General features: G+C 40.7%; 1 protein-coding gene across 3 annotated transcripts in view; it reads right to left on the reverse strand.

The window, feature by feature from the left end:
• Positions 1-14,495, reverse strand: part of Unc13c (unc-13 homolog C) — a 463,067-nt gene that overhangs the window by 26,947 nt on the left and 421,625 nt on the right. For all 3 annotated transcript variants that reach the window (XM_021171690.2, XM_029481908.1, XM_029481909.1), the window contains one exon: positions 12,763-12,910. In XM_021171690.2, coding sequence (XP_021027349.1) covers positions 12,763-12,910 — 148 coding nt within the window. The remainder of the gene's footprint in view (positions 1-12,762; positions 12,911-14,495) is intronic.

Genomic DNA, 14,495 nt, shown 5'->3' on the forward strand with positions numbered 1-14,495 from the left:
ATGGGGGACTTTTGGGATAGCATTGGAAATGTAATTGAGGAAAATATGTAATGAAAAATATTAAAAAAGATACACATTTTAAAAAATAAGTTACTCTTTAGGTTAACAATCAGAGGATGGGGGATGGGGAACTCGGTGGAGGTGACTTTATAATATTATCGTCACTCTTCCTCCTTCCCAATGCGATTGTTTATAAGGAGATGCTGGGCTGTATTGGCCTCTGGTGAAGAACTCCCACCCTACCTGAAATGCTTATAAATGAGTAAATTCTGAGGAGAGAGGATGCCTGTGGTGTATGGGGATGTGCAAAGGCATTAGGACCAGTCTACAAATACTTAGTTATGAAGTTACTTCATTGTAGAAGGTATAAAAATGATATAATCAAGAGATTAATCTATGCTTTATCAAAACTGTCTTTTATACTAGTAGTTTTGAGCAAATCATCTCATACTAATTGGTTGGTGGTTGTTTTTGAGAATGGGAGAAGAAGTGTTCCTTTCCTTTGTAGATTCTGGGCAGGATAAGAAACCCCAGTCTCAGGTGATGTTACAGTGGCTTTTGAACCTCTCTACCAGGAGGAAAAAAATCCCACCATTCCACTTAAGAAGTTCTAACATAAAATCAATATGATATCATAATCTCAAGTTACCTGTGGTTAGTGTCACATGACTGTAATCTCAGGTCTGGGGAGACAGGAAGGAAGACAGACAGAAAGCTCAAGGCTAACATGGGCTAAAAAGTGAGACATAAAAAAAGAAAACAAAACAACAACAGCTAACCAACTAGGGACACACGGTGACACACTACAGCTTCTACAGTGTTTTCTTTCCCTCTGTTGGTTGGAAGGGTAAAGAGCAGGTATGAGGGGAGAGGGAGATGAGTGGGATTGGGTTCATGATGTGAAATTCACAAAGAACCAATTAAAAAGTAAATACAAACCAAAGCCAACCAATTGAAGTTGAGACCTAGATTTGAATCCCAGTGAATATTTTCATAAAACCTAAAGGAGCAGTAAATAATTGCTATAAGAAAGCAAATTATTTAGATGGTGTCTAGTCACTCTTCGGTGAAAATTTTAGCTTGGAGTGATGATTTAATGAATGGGAGCTGAATTAGAAAGCAAGTCAGCTACATCACTGAGCAGCTAGGGGATTCTGTTCCATTTTTTCCCCTCCCCAAACCCCCAGGAACATTCAGTTGACTTGGGCTGAGTCCCTGACTCATATCCATGTTCTATTGATTATCACTTGTGACTGAGACAGGATTCGTGATGACTCTTCCTTATAGAATGCAAGCCCAGGATGACGGTGGTTTAGCAAGTCTGATTATCCCTGCAACAGGAAACACCAACCTTAAAGAAGAAGCTTATGGTGAGTTTGGAAACACTAAAATAAAAGAAACATATGTAAATTAACAGGAGTAAAACAGAAATGGGGGCTAATAAATCCAGACCACAATTTACAGTCTTAAAGTGTCCATTATAAGTGGAAGATTTTTATGTGTAAATCAACTACAACTGGGGAAAAGGACAGCAGATTCACACTTGAGAAAGAAATCAGGTCAGTGTAACAGGAAGCATGGAATGTCGAAGGCAAACAAGAGCACGAAGGATCTAGAAAGTACTACGACACAATTGGCAAACTGTCAAACGGCTTTCTCCTCAGTGATCTCAAGGGTAAACAGACCACATCCTCCACTTAAGGGAGAGCAGCTAAAGGGACAAAACCCTAAGCCTTAGCCCATGCTGCACCCAAGACACTCACTCCATCTCCAAGGGCATGTACAAAGTCAACTGAGGGGGCAGAGACACCTATCATATAGAAGTCAAAAGCCAACAGGAGCTCCCATGTTTATGTCAGAGAAAATGGATTACAAACAAGAGACAAAGAAGGGCACCATAAAACTCTAAAAAGGCCAGTCCTTAAGAAGTATGTAGTAATTGTAAATAAATATACACACAGCCAACATTAAAACACCCAAATAGACAATGAAAAAAAGCCAACAGATCTAGAGGTAGAGGCAACAGAAGGGATGAGCCCTTGGTTCTCAGCAGCTGAAAAATAAGAAGAAAGAAAACAAGCAGGGACATTAAACTGCACCCTAGATCAAGTGGATATAAAGTAAAATTTCAGAACACGATTGCTAGAAGCATTAGGACCCCAGTTTGAGTTCTCAGGACCCATACAAAGTGGTGACAGCTTATGTTTGTAATCTGAGTGCTCTGACAGGGAGTGTGGCAGAGAAATCTTTGTTGGCTCATGGCCTGACTTGTGCAGCAGTGAATTAAGAGACAATGTGTCAAATATGGACCATCATGAGGTTGTCTTATTATCTTTGCATGCACACTGTGGCATAAACATCCCGTCCACCTCCTCCCATTTGATCCCCATACTCTTCTCAAATGGCTACATGTTAGTAAATACCAAAGCTAGAGTCACTACATTACCTGGCTTCAAATATATTACAAAGCTATAGTAAACAAAAAGCATGGCATTGGAAAAAATAACAGAGTCCAACGGAGCAGGATAGCCAGTCTAGAGATAAATAAATGAATCTGTATTCAACTTATATTCAACACAGGTAGCAAGAATGCATGATGGATAAAGGAAAGTACTTTCAATGATAAGTGCTAGGAACTAAGAATTCACATACCAAAAAAACTAGACTTTTACTTTCAACCGTATAGAAAAATGAACTCAAAACAGATTACAAAAAATAAATGCAAGATCTGAAACTGTGTAATCTCAGGAAATCACAGGCCAGAGGAAGTTCTAGATTCTTAATGCTGGTATTTGCCAAGGCTTTGTTTTTTTGTTTTTTGTTTTTTTGTTTTTTGTTTTTTTGTTGTTATTTTTGATAAGACCTCAAAAGCATGGCTGGGGAGACAGATGGGATTGTGATAAACTGCAAAGGATCTGCACAGCAAAGGAAGCAACAGAGGGAAGAGACAGCCTAGAGGATGGGAAAAATATTTTCAAAGTAATATCTGACGTGAGATTAACTGTATAGCTACAATAGCAAAATCTCACGACTCCATTGAAAGGTAACAATATATCTAAATAGATGCTTCTTAAAAGAAAATGTCCCAGCAGCGAGTAGGTACAGGTCACTAATTATCATGGAAATATAATTCAGAGTTGAGGTGACCTGCCCCATCTACGAAGTGTTCCTCAGCAGAAACAGAAAGCCTTGCATGCTGTTAGTGGAGATGCAATTTAGAGAAGTCATTATGGAAATTGCTAAAAAAAAAAAAGTTACAACCAGGACTGTCATATGATCCAGCAATCCAACTACTGAATATGGATGCATTCAAAGGGAGGATGTCAGTATGCCCAGGAGATGTCAGCAGTCCCAAGTTCATTACTGCACTATTCACACTAGCCAGGAAACAGAAACAACCTGTGGGTGCAGCCAAGATGGATGAATAAGCCACACAGGCCATATGAAGTAAAAAGTAAGATACTGTTTAGCATGAAATATCCAAGTTTTAAGCCGCTAACGTGCTGTTACCCTAGTTTTATGATTGATTGATTGACTGACTGACTGATTGATTGATTGAAAGACACAGGGTCTCACTATGAACCTCTGGCTGCCTTGAAACTCACTCTATAGACCAGGTTGCCCCCAAATTCATAGATATCTGTCTGCCTCTGCCTCCCAAGGGCTTTTAAAGGGATTAAGGTCATGTACCATCACACCCAGCTTCTAGTGTTATTGTTATACAGTGCACACGAGTACTGAAAGATCACATTGAACTCTGAAAACAGATTCAATCAAAATTGTAAAACAAATTAACACACATACAGGTGTGTTGTAATCCCAGTTCTTAGGAGGCTGAGGCAGGAGGATTGCCATGAATTTCAGGTTGGCCTGGCATACATAGTGAATTCTACCCCAGTCTGGGCTTCAGTGTGAAACCTGTCTCAACAAATCCATACAAACCCCTCATTTCCCAACACTTTATTCTTAGTTATAGATTGAATTATGACCACCTCATCCCCAAATTCCTACCTGAAAGCTCTGGTCCAAACTTCTGTGTTTGGAATGGGGATTTTCAGGAAGTAGTAAGTTTAAATGAAGTCATGGTCACGGCCAGATTGGTAGGTCTGGTGTCCTTGTAGGAAGAGGAAGGCTACCAGAGATCTGTCTTTGTGTACACAGAGACTGTGTTTGTGACTATTGCAAGTCACACAGCATCACTGAAGACAAGTTTCCTTAACTGGAAAATGCCTCATGTCTCTTGTGGGGTGACTGTAATAGATGTCTGGTATCCACTCACCCTGCCACCTAAATCGATTGGCATGGTGTGGGTGTTTATGCTGGCTTGATGCTCATCTCTTTTCTGGGTCAGTCCACTCTTTCCTTTACACAGTGGCTCTCCTATGACCCTGCATCCTTCCTCACTATGGGTCTTTTCAGAGCTTGCCTCAGCCCATGGTATTTCATGGACTCTACCTCCTGAATGTTTTTTCAAGACTCTCTTTAACTCCATCTCCCATCTGCCCCTGGCGACAGTCAGTGAGGTGTGGACACAATGGAGAGGAGGCTGTGTGCCAGCCAGGAGGACTACCCTCAGCAGTACAGAACTAGCTGTCACTGACCACAGAACACCCAATCTCCAGACCTGTAAGAAATAGACTTCCATTTAAGCTACCAGCTGGTAGTTTTTTTGTCATGGCTTCCTGAGTCTACTGACGCTCAGGACAGTTCTGAGGGTTGGTCTGTCTCTGCCTGCCTGTCTCTCTGTCTGTGTCTCTGTTTCTCTTTGCTTCTCTCTGAGGGCCTAGCAGCTTGCTAACTCTCCTGGTATAACACATGTTGCTTTCCAATTATACCTAAAATAGAAGCAATAACAATGTTGTTAGAGTTTTATAGGTACCCTGAGACAATACTACACAATGTTGCTTCAATATCAATCCAGTGTTTTCTTCTACCTTCCCTCCGCCTCTCTTCCCATCCCCTCTCTTCCTCCTCTTCTTGCTATTTCTTTTATTCGTTGACAAGGTCTCTCTTGCACCCCAAGTTATCATCAAACTTGCTATGTAGCTACAAATGACCTTGAACGTCTAATGCTCCTGCCTTCACCTCCCCGGTGATAGGATTACAGATGTGTGCCACGTCCTCTGATTCATCAGTGCTGTGGATAGAGCCTGGGGCTTCATCCATGCTATGCAAGCATACTGCCACCTGAGTACATACCCTAGCCTTGGATTTTTCTTACTATTGCCAGAGCACTATATAATGACTGGTGAATTTCTTCATTGAATGAGTTTTGTAAGTTATGAACTGCATGGTCAGTGGCTGTATATGTGGAGGTATTGTGTGTGACCTCTGCCCCAGGAAAGTTTCCTATCCACAGGGCAATTCTGAAACCCTTTGAACTAAACAAGAAAATTTAACCCTACTGTTTATTTCAGCCTGCAAATGAAAACCCTGGGTCCCAAAAGACTTCAAAAAAAAATCTATCACTTTGAATTAATTACACCTTGGCAAGCAATCAATAAAGCCATAATTTACTTTGCAGAGCAAAGTGTGGTCATTGTATTTCTTTGTTAAATGAAATTTATGGTTTAAGATAAAATACCTGGACATTATGGATTAATTTTAAGGTGCATAAAATCATAAAGAGGCAGAAAATATCTATCATAATTTGTTACTCAATTGACACATTTATTTTAGGGACGTTGGAAATAAATTTATACATAATTTTTTCTTCTCTTCTCTAGTCCCACCCCCAAAGCACCACTCATGTCTCACTTAGATGCTTTGTCTGAGTCTCCAACATGTCTGCCTATTGCTTTAATATCAACACTTCCTATTTGCTACACCGGACATTTGCTCACATTGAGTCAATGATGTTCTTGTCTCTTGGGTGCAATGACGATCTCATACAGTTCCTGGAAGCAACATAAGCGAACTGCAGTAAAACACAAGTGAGGTGATAATAATTTGATGTCACCCCTGATGGCAGATGCTTGTATTTGTGCTGAAAAAAAAAGTACAGGGTTCACTTTCATAATTTATGTAGCTCAACTTTACATTTGAGAAGCAGAGAAAACTATAAGTCAAGAAGTCAGGAATTCCAATGCTGCTAACATTGAATATAACTGAGGAATGAGATCTGCCTTGTATACCCCACCCCCCAAAAAATAAAGAAAAAGAAAATCATAGAAATACACAATTAGTGTAGGCAGGTAGTGTTATTAAAAAAATTAATCTTTCAGGCATTTGTGGCAGAACACAGAATTAAGAAACAATGGAACTACACTTTAATGGGCCTGAAGACCCCAGGTGTGACTTGATCTTTCTTCTCATGAGCTTCTGAGAGGTCGCTCATGGCCTGAGCTCACAGGGTACGCATAGGCACACCCATGGTGTCTATCACATGCAGAGCCCCCCAGCCTCATGGGAAGAGGGGAGGGTACCAAGAATGGCAAAAGGAAACCCCAGTGCATGGTGCTGGAGCACACTCTTTAAAATGTCTGAAATAAGAGGGCATGTTTACCTCTTACTAGGGCCTGAGCCAAACCAGTAGCAAGTCATTTTTTTCCTAGTTGCTTTTGAGTTTTATGTGACAAATTGAAAAAACATGGCTTTTAAAGAATTTGATGAAAAAAATCAATAATCTAATTTTATCTAACTCCATCTACCTGTCCAGTGGCACTCACTATCTCCTTCCTTGCATGATAAGTAATAAATAGTGCCAGTCATAAATTTCCAACTTTCCCCCTCTATCTACCTCTCCCTCTTTCTCTATCTGGCTTTGTCTCTCTGTCTTTTAGCATTCCATAGTTTTCTAGCACAAGATCATGAATAGCAGGTTTCAAAGAAGATTGTGGTCAGATAAATTCAAATATGAATGCTCCTATAAAACTTATAACTGCATAATTCAAATTATAGGACCCCATGATATTACATAATTTAAAATAGTTATGCCTAAATAAAGAACAACACTCATTTGTCCTAATATCTTGTGATTTTTAGCAGGCCTTTTACCAAGTATGAGTGGATGAATGAACAGAGTCCTTGTGAGAAGGCAAAATTATCATCCAGCAACTATGCTATGACTCCCAGCATTGAGAATGATACAGGATGGGCACTTATGCAGGTAGGGGATGGGCATGAGAAAGGTGGGGTAGGGAGGGAGATGAGCCAGCCTATCCTCCACAGGAGCAAAGGTGTAGATGCCAGAAGGATGAAATCAGGCTACACACAAAAGGGTTTCCCCACAGTAGGAAGCTTTCCCTTATATTCACTGTGGGTTCTTATGGTGTGATTATTTCCAGCATTTAAAGTGTCCTGGTTCCTGAGCATGCCCGGTCTACCTAGATGAATGAGAGTGGGCTAGCTGGCTTTGTCAGTTTGATGCAAATCTAGACATATGTGGGAAGAGGTAATCTTAACTGAGACAATGCTTCCATAGATAGGTTTGTAGTGAAGTCTGTGAAGTGGATTAATGATGGATGTAGGAGGACCCTGCTCACTGTGGGTGGTACCAGCCCTGGGCAGGTAGTCTTGCGATATATAAGAGCGCAGGCTGAGCAAGCTATGAGGAGGAAAAGCAGTAAGCAGTGTTCTTTCATGGTCTCTGCCTCCAGGTTTCTGCCTTGAGTTCTTTCTATGATTTCTTTTAATGATGAACTGTGATGTAGAAATGTAAGCAAAATTACCCCTTTCCTCCCCAAGTAGCTTTTGGTCATGGTGTTTATCATAGCAGTAGAAACCCTATCAAAGACAGAGAGGACTCTAGAAAACAAATGGTCAAGTTAACAAGTTTTGAAGAGTTAGTCATCGACAGGAAAACAAAATTATCAATGTAGAGTCTGCCTACTGAGCAAGGAGGAGATTTCAACCATATTAAAATGCACACTTAGTGCCAGTGAGATGGCCCAGAGGGTAAGGAAACTTACCGGCAAGGCCAACAGTCTGAGTTTGATCCCCAGGACCCACAAGGGAAGGAGAGAACCACATCCCATAAGGTGTCCACAGGCCATGGGAGAGATGCACAGTTCCCCAACTTAAGTATAACAGAAGTTGTTTAAAATGCAGAATGGGACAGAAGATAAAGCAGCACTAATTATTTACCATGAGCTGGAAGGTCATGGGAAGCCCTCCCACAGTGGTCTTCTCAGGAAAATGGTGGTAGGTGAAGAACATCGTCTTTATTACCAAACTACGTGGCTCAGAACTTGACGGCATCTCTGTATCTATGCCTGACTCTGCATATTCACCTGGCTGCTGTGAGCACGTCATTAGTTCCATGAAATTTGCGGAAGAACATCACAATTGCAGCCAGCCAGTTTTCTGGATAGTAGCAGATGTATGCCTGGTCTTCCTCCAACCTTACCTAGCAAGCCATTCCAGCTATATGGAAAGGGGTCAGTCATCCTGCTGAGAGCCTGTCACAGTGTCCTTCCCATTAAAGCTGTCTGTGGGGAGTGTCATAGTCCTGTGACATTCGAGAAAGCAAGCTTCACATATTCTCCACACGTCTGTTTGTGCCTCTAGAGAAAGGTTGAGCCACTTAAGTGGTCTCTGGGGACAGGGCACGATAGGTCGGTTGGAAGCAGTCAGAGCTCTGGTTATATCTGAAGGCTTATCCACTAAATTTGAGACACTACTTTTAAAAACCATCATGAAGTTAGAAATGGCTGGGTACTCTAGTGTTGGTCCCCTACACTGAAGACATTCCAAGCTTTCTCCCAGGATTGACCATCAGACGAAGGTTCACTGTGGCCCTAGGAATTCAAAGTTCATTTCTGTACTTAAATGCTAGTTCTTTTTGCTTTAGGAACAAAGTATTTTTAATGCTAAGTTCTTCCTACACGTTTTGACTCTTACCAAGAGTCAAAACGAAATGAAACAAAACGAGAAAATCCTTTTCACAATGAACCACATCTAATGATGGGCACATCTTTTATATCTTGAGGAACATAACTAAAGATAATTAATAGCTCCTCTAGGTCATATGGGTCCAGAAGACTATATTTGTGAAGCCTCCAAATTTTACTGCTAAGAATAAGAATGTGCTTAGGTAACTAATTTCTCCCTCAAACTCTATATGTTGATGACATATATTGTCACAAATGACACAATTTACACTAAATTATAAAAATGATGTAACTATAATTGACCAGAATCCATATAACCCTAGTTCAATATAATGGTTATATTGAAGTCAACTCACAGAATCCAAATGTGAGTCTATAGCTTTATGTTTTCTGTTTCAAACTAAAATATACTAGACCCTACTTCTGCTGAATACAAATTGGTAAAATGATGAAAATTATCTGTTTTCATACATTTCAATAAGCAGAAACACAAAGGTTTTATTCAAAAGAGAAAAAAAAGATTCTCGGGATATAAGCACTTCCACTCATAGGTTTTAATTCACGTTCATTAACTGGAAGAGATTATTTTTCTTTATGAGACAATTGTAACTTAGACATAAAATATCCCTTTTCTGTGAAAAGCTTTTGTGATCACGTTTTTCATGCCATAATAAAAACTCAGATAAGGAAACAGAACGAGATTCAGGGTGGCTCAGCAATGAATCATCCTATGCCTCCCTCCAAACCGTGTTACCCACTGAATAAACTGCACTTAATATGTTCAAGTCTCATACATTTTTCACTGTCTGCGCTACCATGAAATATTCAAAGGGCCCTGGTTTAATGAAATAGCTGTTAGGAAAAGCACCTTTTTTTCCTGGTGAATATTAAGATGCAAGAAACACATTTTGGATCAGCTTCTAAAACCATAAGCCATGTATTCCTGAGGAGAGACAGTGACAGAAAGAGCCCCTTCCCACCTTTCAAGCCAACTACCCAACTCAAACCCCTGAGTCAACTCCTAGGTGAAGAAAATATCAAAATAATTTCTACTAATCTCACTCCAAACTGACTAAAGTATTTATGCATTTTAATTCTGTAGAAATGTCCAAGTCTTTTTACATTATGTCTAGTGAGCTAAATGTAAAGAATTGGTGTCTACACAGTCACTGTGTGGGGATTTTGAAACTTCAAGAGCAAAGGCTTCTTGTTTGGCACATTCTATGTTCAAAACACCTCCTTTTGTTTCCCCTTCACTTCACTGACTTACTTTTCTCCCTTTCCCACTAAGCAGGGCTTCCAACCTCTGTGCTGTGGTCCCTTAGGCTTATTTGTTTTCATACTTGACCTCCAGATTTGGTGGGGAGAACCTCAAAGTAGGTCCTAACAGGAAAAAAGTGGGTCACTGGAGGTGTCTCTGATAACCCTGATTCACTTTCTCTCTGCTCTGTGTGGCCTAACCAGGGATGGAACGTTGTGGGGCATTGGGTTATGCACAGACAGTCTGGTCTCCAGTTGAGCTGAGGTCTGAACCCCGGAAGGGTGATAATTCACCTACGTGACACGGTAGGTGTTCCCTCATGCTCCTAGAACTCTGGCTCCTGCCTAAGTTACTGCCCCCAACAGCCCCCACAAGAGAAGTGTGGCTAGAAGTCTTAGGCAATGCCCCAAGCTTCTGACCTTCAGGCTAAACTCCTCCCCAATTACCTAGCAACAGTAAGATAAGACATCATACTTTAAAAGGGGCTGTTTGGCCCCTCCTTGTTCTCTCACTTCTCTCTCTCCCCTCTCCCTCTCCCCTCTCCCCTCTCTCCCCTTTCTCCCCTCTCCCCTCCCCTCTCTCCCTTCTCCTCTCTCCCCTCTACCTCTTACTCTTTTTCTTTCTAGCCTTTCCTCTCTCTCTCTCTCTTTCTACCTTCTTTCTTTCTCCCTGCCATTCTACAATAAAGCTCTAAAACCATAGAGAGTCTCTGCTCATCAAGATCCGCTGTGCTTACTCTCACCAGTGTGGGAACCTCTCTTCCCTCATCCCTCTCTCCCATAACTCTGAGGCTCCCAGGTTGGGCTGCCCCTTGTCCACCCCCCAAAGAGTGGGTCAGAGGCTTGGTTGTCCACCCAGGGCTGAGTGGAAAGAGTCTGGCAGCCCTCCCACGTCCACCTGACCAGAGCATAGGTGGAACTCTGGCGAGGCATGGGTCCTCCCTTCCCCTCCTTCCCCTAGGTCCCCTTTTGAGTTCCCACAGAACATGACTGCCTCCTGCTTCTGTTGCCCTCCCTCCCTTCCCAACCATCACGGGTTATGCACTTTCAAACTATGAGCAACCCCTCCCATTCTTAAGTTGCTTCTTATCAGGTATTTCATCACAAGAAAACAACTAGTACAGAGACATATTTACTTATCATTTCTGTGTAGTCTGTGTATAGTAGGGTGACCATAGCATCTTTGAGCTCTTCCTGGTAGATGCTGGACACATAACCCCTGTTCTGGGATGGACAAAGATTCCCAGACATGGCCTACTTTCTGAGACCATTTCCCCTGCATGTAGAACCACTTTGCTAGATCAACTGATAAATGACATTGCAGTCTCTACTGGACTGTTTATTGCATGGTCTGGGTTGGTGGTGATGCTCAGGAATATCTGTATGAATATAGAGTAAGATGGCGCCTTCATGTTGCAGGCAGTGTCAGGATATTAAAAATGGGTCAACTGAGCTTAGTTTCACATAAGACCTTAGGAATCCCTCTATATCCATTTTGGATTTAGGATTTATTTTCTAGCCTTTGGGATAGAAAGAGAAGAAAGTATTGTTCTAATACAGTAGATTTCATTTGAACTCTGGCTCATAAATTTCTAATGAGACATAAGGAAAAAAATCAGTGTTTTTTTTCTTCCTTTTTCCTTCTCAATACTGATGATACTTCAAATGTGTTTCACATAGAGAAAAGAAGGGGAGAGAAAGAGGATAAAATAGGAGAGAGAAAAGGGCAAGACAAAAAAAAAAGAAGAAGAAGAATGGGAAAAGTAACAAGATCAACCAATCTATAAAAAAATTAATTCAAACAATCCTTTTAAAGGAAGCATGTCTTCCAGTTTGAACATAGCCCAAAGAAATTATTAAATTGAAAGCAATTGTCTTTCCCCTTCAGTATAACATTACAGTTTATCTAACATAGACAGAGAATATTGGAGAGAAAATCAAGAAAAATAAATCTTATTTAAAAAAAAAAAACAAAGGAAAAAGAAGAAAAGTTGACTTTTGTTCATGGCCTCTATGCTAAAGGAAGGAGGCACGAGATGGAAGACACACCAGAGAGGCAGACCTCTGGGCAGCCATTGAGCTGTCACAATTTCTATCCAGGAGGTGTTCAGGGCTTGAGAGCACAGAATCTACATCTGGATGTAAAAGATGGAATCCAACTTACCATTTTTAAGCAAATAAACTCAAGTTTGGGCTCTCCTAGAAATAAATCCATAGACAAACATTTAAGCGTGGGAAGGGGTCTACTTGTCATCAAATGCTACCTCTGCACATGGTCCTGAGGGAGTCCATCAGGGATGGCAGCTATGAAGCACTTGGAAAGGAAGGGAGGAGGTGAGAGGGGTAGGAGAGAGAGAGAGAGAGAAAGAAAACTAGAATGGACAATATTCTCAGCCAACCACCTCTGAGAAGAACCTGAACCTCATTCTCATGAAACGCTGGGGTGAATATGTAGACTGAACATCAGTTGTGAAAATACCTCCTTTTGTCTGAGCTACCCACTTCCTGTTCTTTTTATTTATAAAGAATGCTGGAAGCTGTGGTATTCTCTCTTAACCAAGACCCTCTCTTTTAACCACACTTGACATTCTCAACACTATTTCTGTAACTGTGAGGTTGATTTTTGATTTGATGATCTAGGAGCCTCTCTCTCAGGCCAAGAGCTACTTACTCTGTGATCCCTGTGTCTCTATGAACTTCTTGATCAAAGCATCAGTAGTTTGTGTGTAGAGGCTGAGAGCGTATCTCAGGGAATGAAGATCTGGGCTTTTCTCCAGAAAATTCTTCTTCAGGCCATTTCCTCCTGCATGAAAATATTGCTAAGAAGAAAAGAGAAAGGGGAAGTTATATGGGTAAAGGATTTGGAGGAGACATTGGAGGAAGGAATTTCTCACTCTAATAGTGAAGCTTAAAAAAAAATCCCATTAGGTAAGCTGTTAGGTAAGCACTTAGGAAGCATGCACTGTTAGTCCAGTGCTAAGTCATCACCAACTAACTTAGGTTAAAGGCAGCTCTCTGGAGGCCTAAGATGTTTTCTTAAAATGTCAGTTATATAAAGGGGACCTTGACAGGACAGTAGTTCGAATCCCTCCAGCATGGCAGGCTTCAGGAACCATGATCAACTTGATTGTTTATTGTTGTTTCCAAAGAATAATGAAAGTTGCCAACACTTTATAAAGAAATTAGACCCTGTTACATATTTTACAGATACTTATTTTCTCCAAATTTTTGACCAGGCATCCACGGCTCCTCCCTGTCCATCTTCATATTGTGCCCCTGTGCAGGTACGGGCCAACCTGAGGAGGCACAGTGCTCCTCGAAAACATCCTCAAACATCCACTTTATTTTTCTATGCTCCTGTCACTTAACAAATTCAAACCGTCTCAGTTTTTACATGCAATAGAGTAGGTCTGTGCTCGTTGACCATCAGTGTTGGCATTGAGGGATCTTGGCATTCTTCATGTTGTGCTGTGGTATGCACAGACATCTTTCTGAAATGTCTAGAAGTTGGTGATGGACCTATACACATTTCTGTTTATACAAGATGTTTATAATATTCCATTGAATTTAGATGGATGATTCTCTCCTAGTTTTTCTTTACATCAACAATGTTAAATTTGGAACCCAAGCCCTCTTTGGTAACTGTGGTCCCCTAGAATCTATAATTGTCAACATTTTCAGTATTGTAACATTCTCCAATGTTAAAAGAATATTTGAGGATGGGTTCTTAACCCACTGAGATATCTTTCTAGACCCTTGTTATGTATTTTGATCTTGTAAGATGTTGAAACATTTTGTATATGGAAGGTATTTATTGAAAACTAGGAGTCTGAAATTATTTTGAATATCAATGGATAAACTATGTGATTGTTTCTTCAAAAAAACACAACAGGACATTTCAGGATAAAAAAAATCCTATTAAATTGAAATACTGAGGGATGAAGGTTCAGCCCCCCCCCCACCCAACACCTGGAATCCTTGATCTCTGTAAAGTTGATAGAGTTGCCATTAAGTTTTGATGGATCTGTCTGTCTGTGGATGTGTCTGTCTGTGGATCTGTCTGTCTGAGCTTAGTTCAGAAATTCTTAACTTCCTCTTTTTCTGCTTTTCTGTATCTTTCTTTTGGATGCTGGTCAGAGCCTAAGTGTGTTTCCTCTAGTACTTTGGATTCTTCTTTTTTCTTTCTTCTTTCTTCTTTCTTCTTTCTTCTTTCTTTCTTCTTCTTCTTCTTCTTCTTCTTCTTCTTCTTCTTCTTCTTCTTCTTCTTCTTCTTCTTCTTCCTTCTTCCTTCTTCCTTCTTCCTTCTTCCTTCTTCCTTTCTTCCTTCTTCCTTCTTTTTCTTTTTCTTTTTCTTTCTTCTTCTTCTTCTTCTTCTTTTCTTCTTCTTTCTTCTTTCTTCTTCTT

Source organism: Mus caroli, chromosome 9 (genome assembly GCF_900094665.2).
Source record: "Mus caroli chromosome 9, CAROLI_EIJ_v1.1, whole genome shotgun sequence".
NCBI lineage: Eukaryota > Metazoa > Chordata > Mammalia > Rodentia > Muridae > Mus > Mus caroli.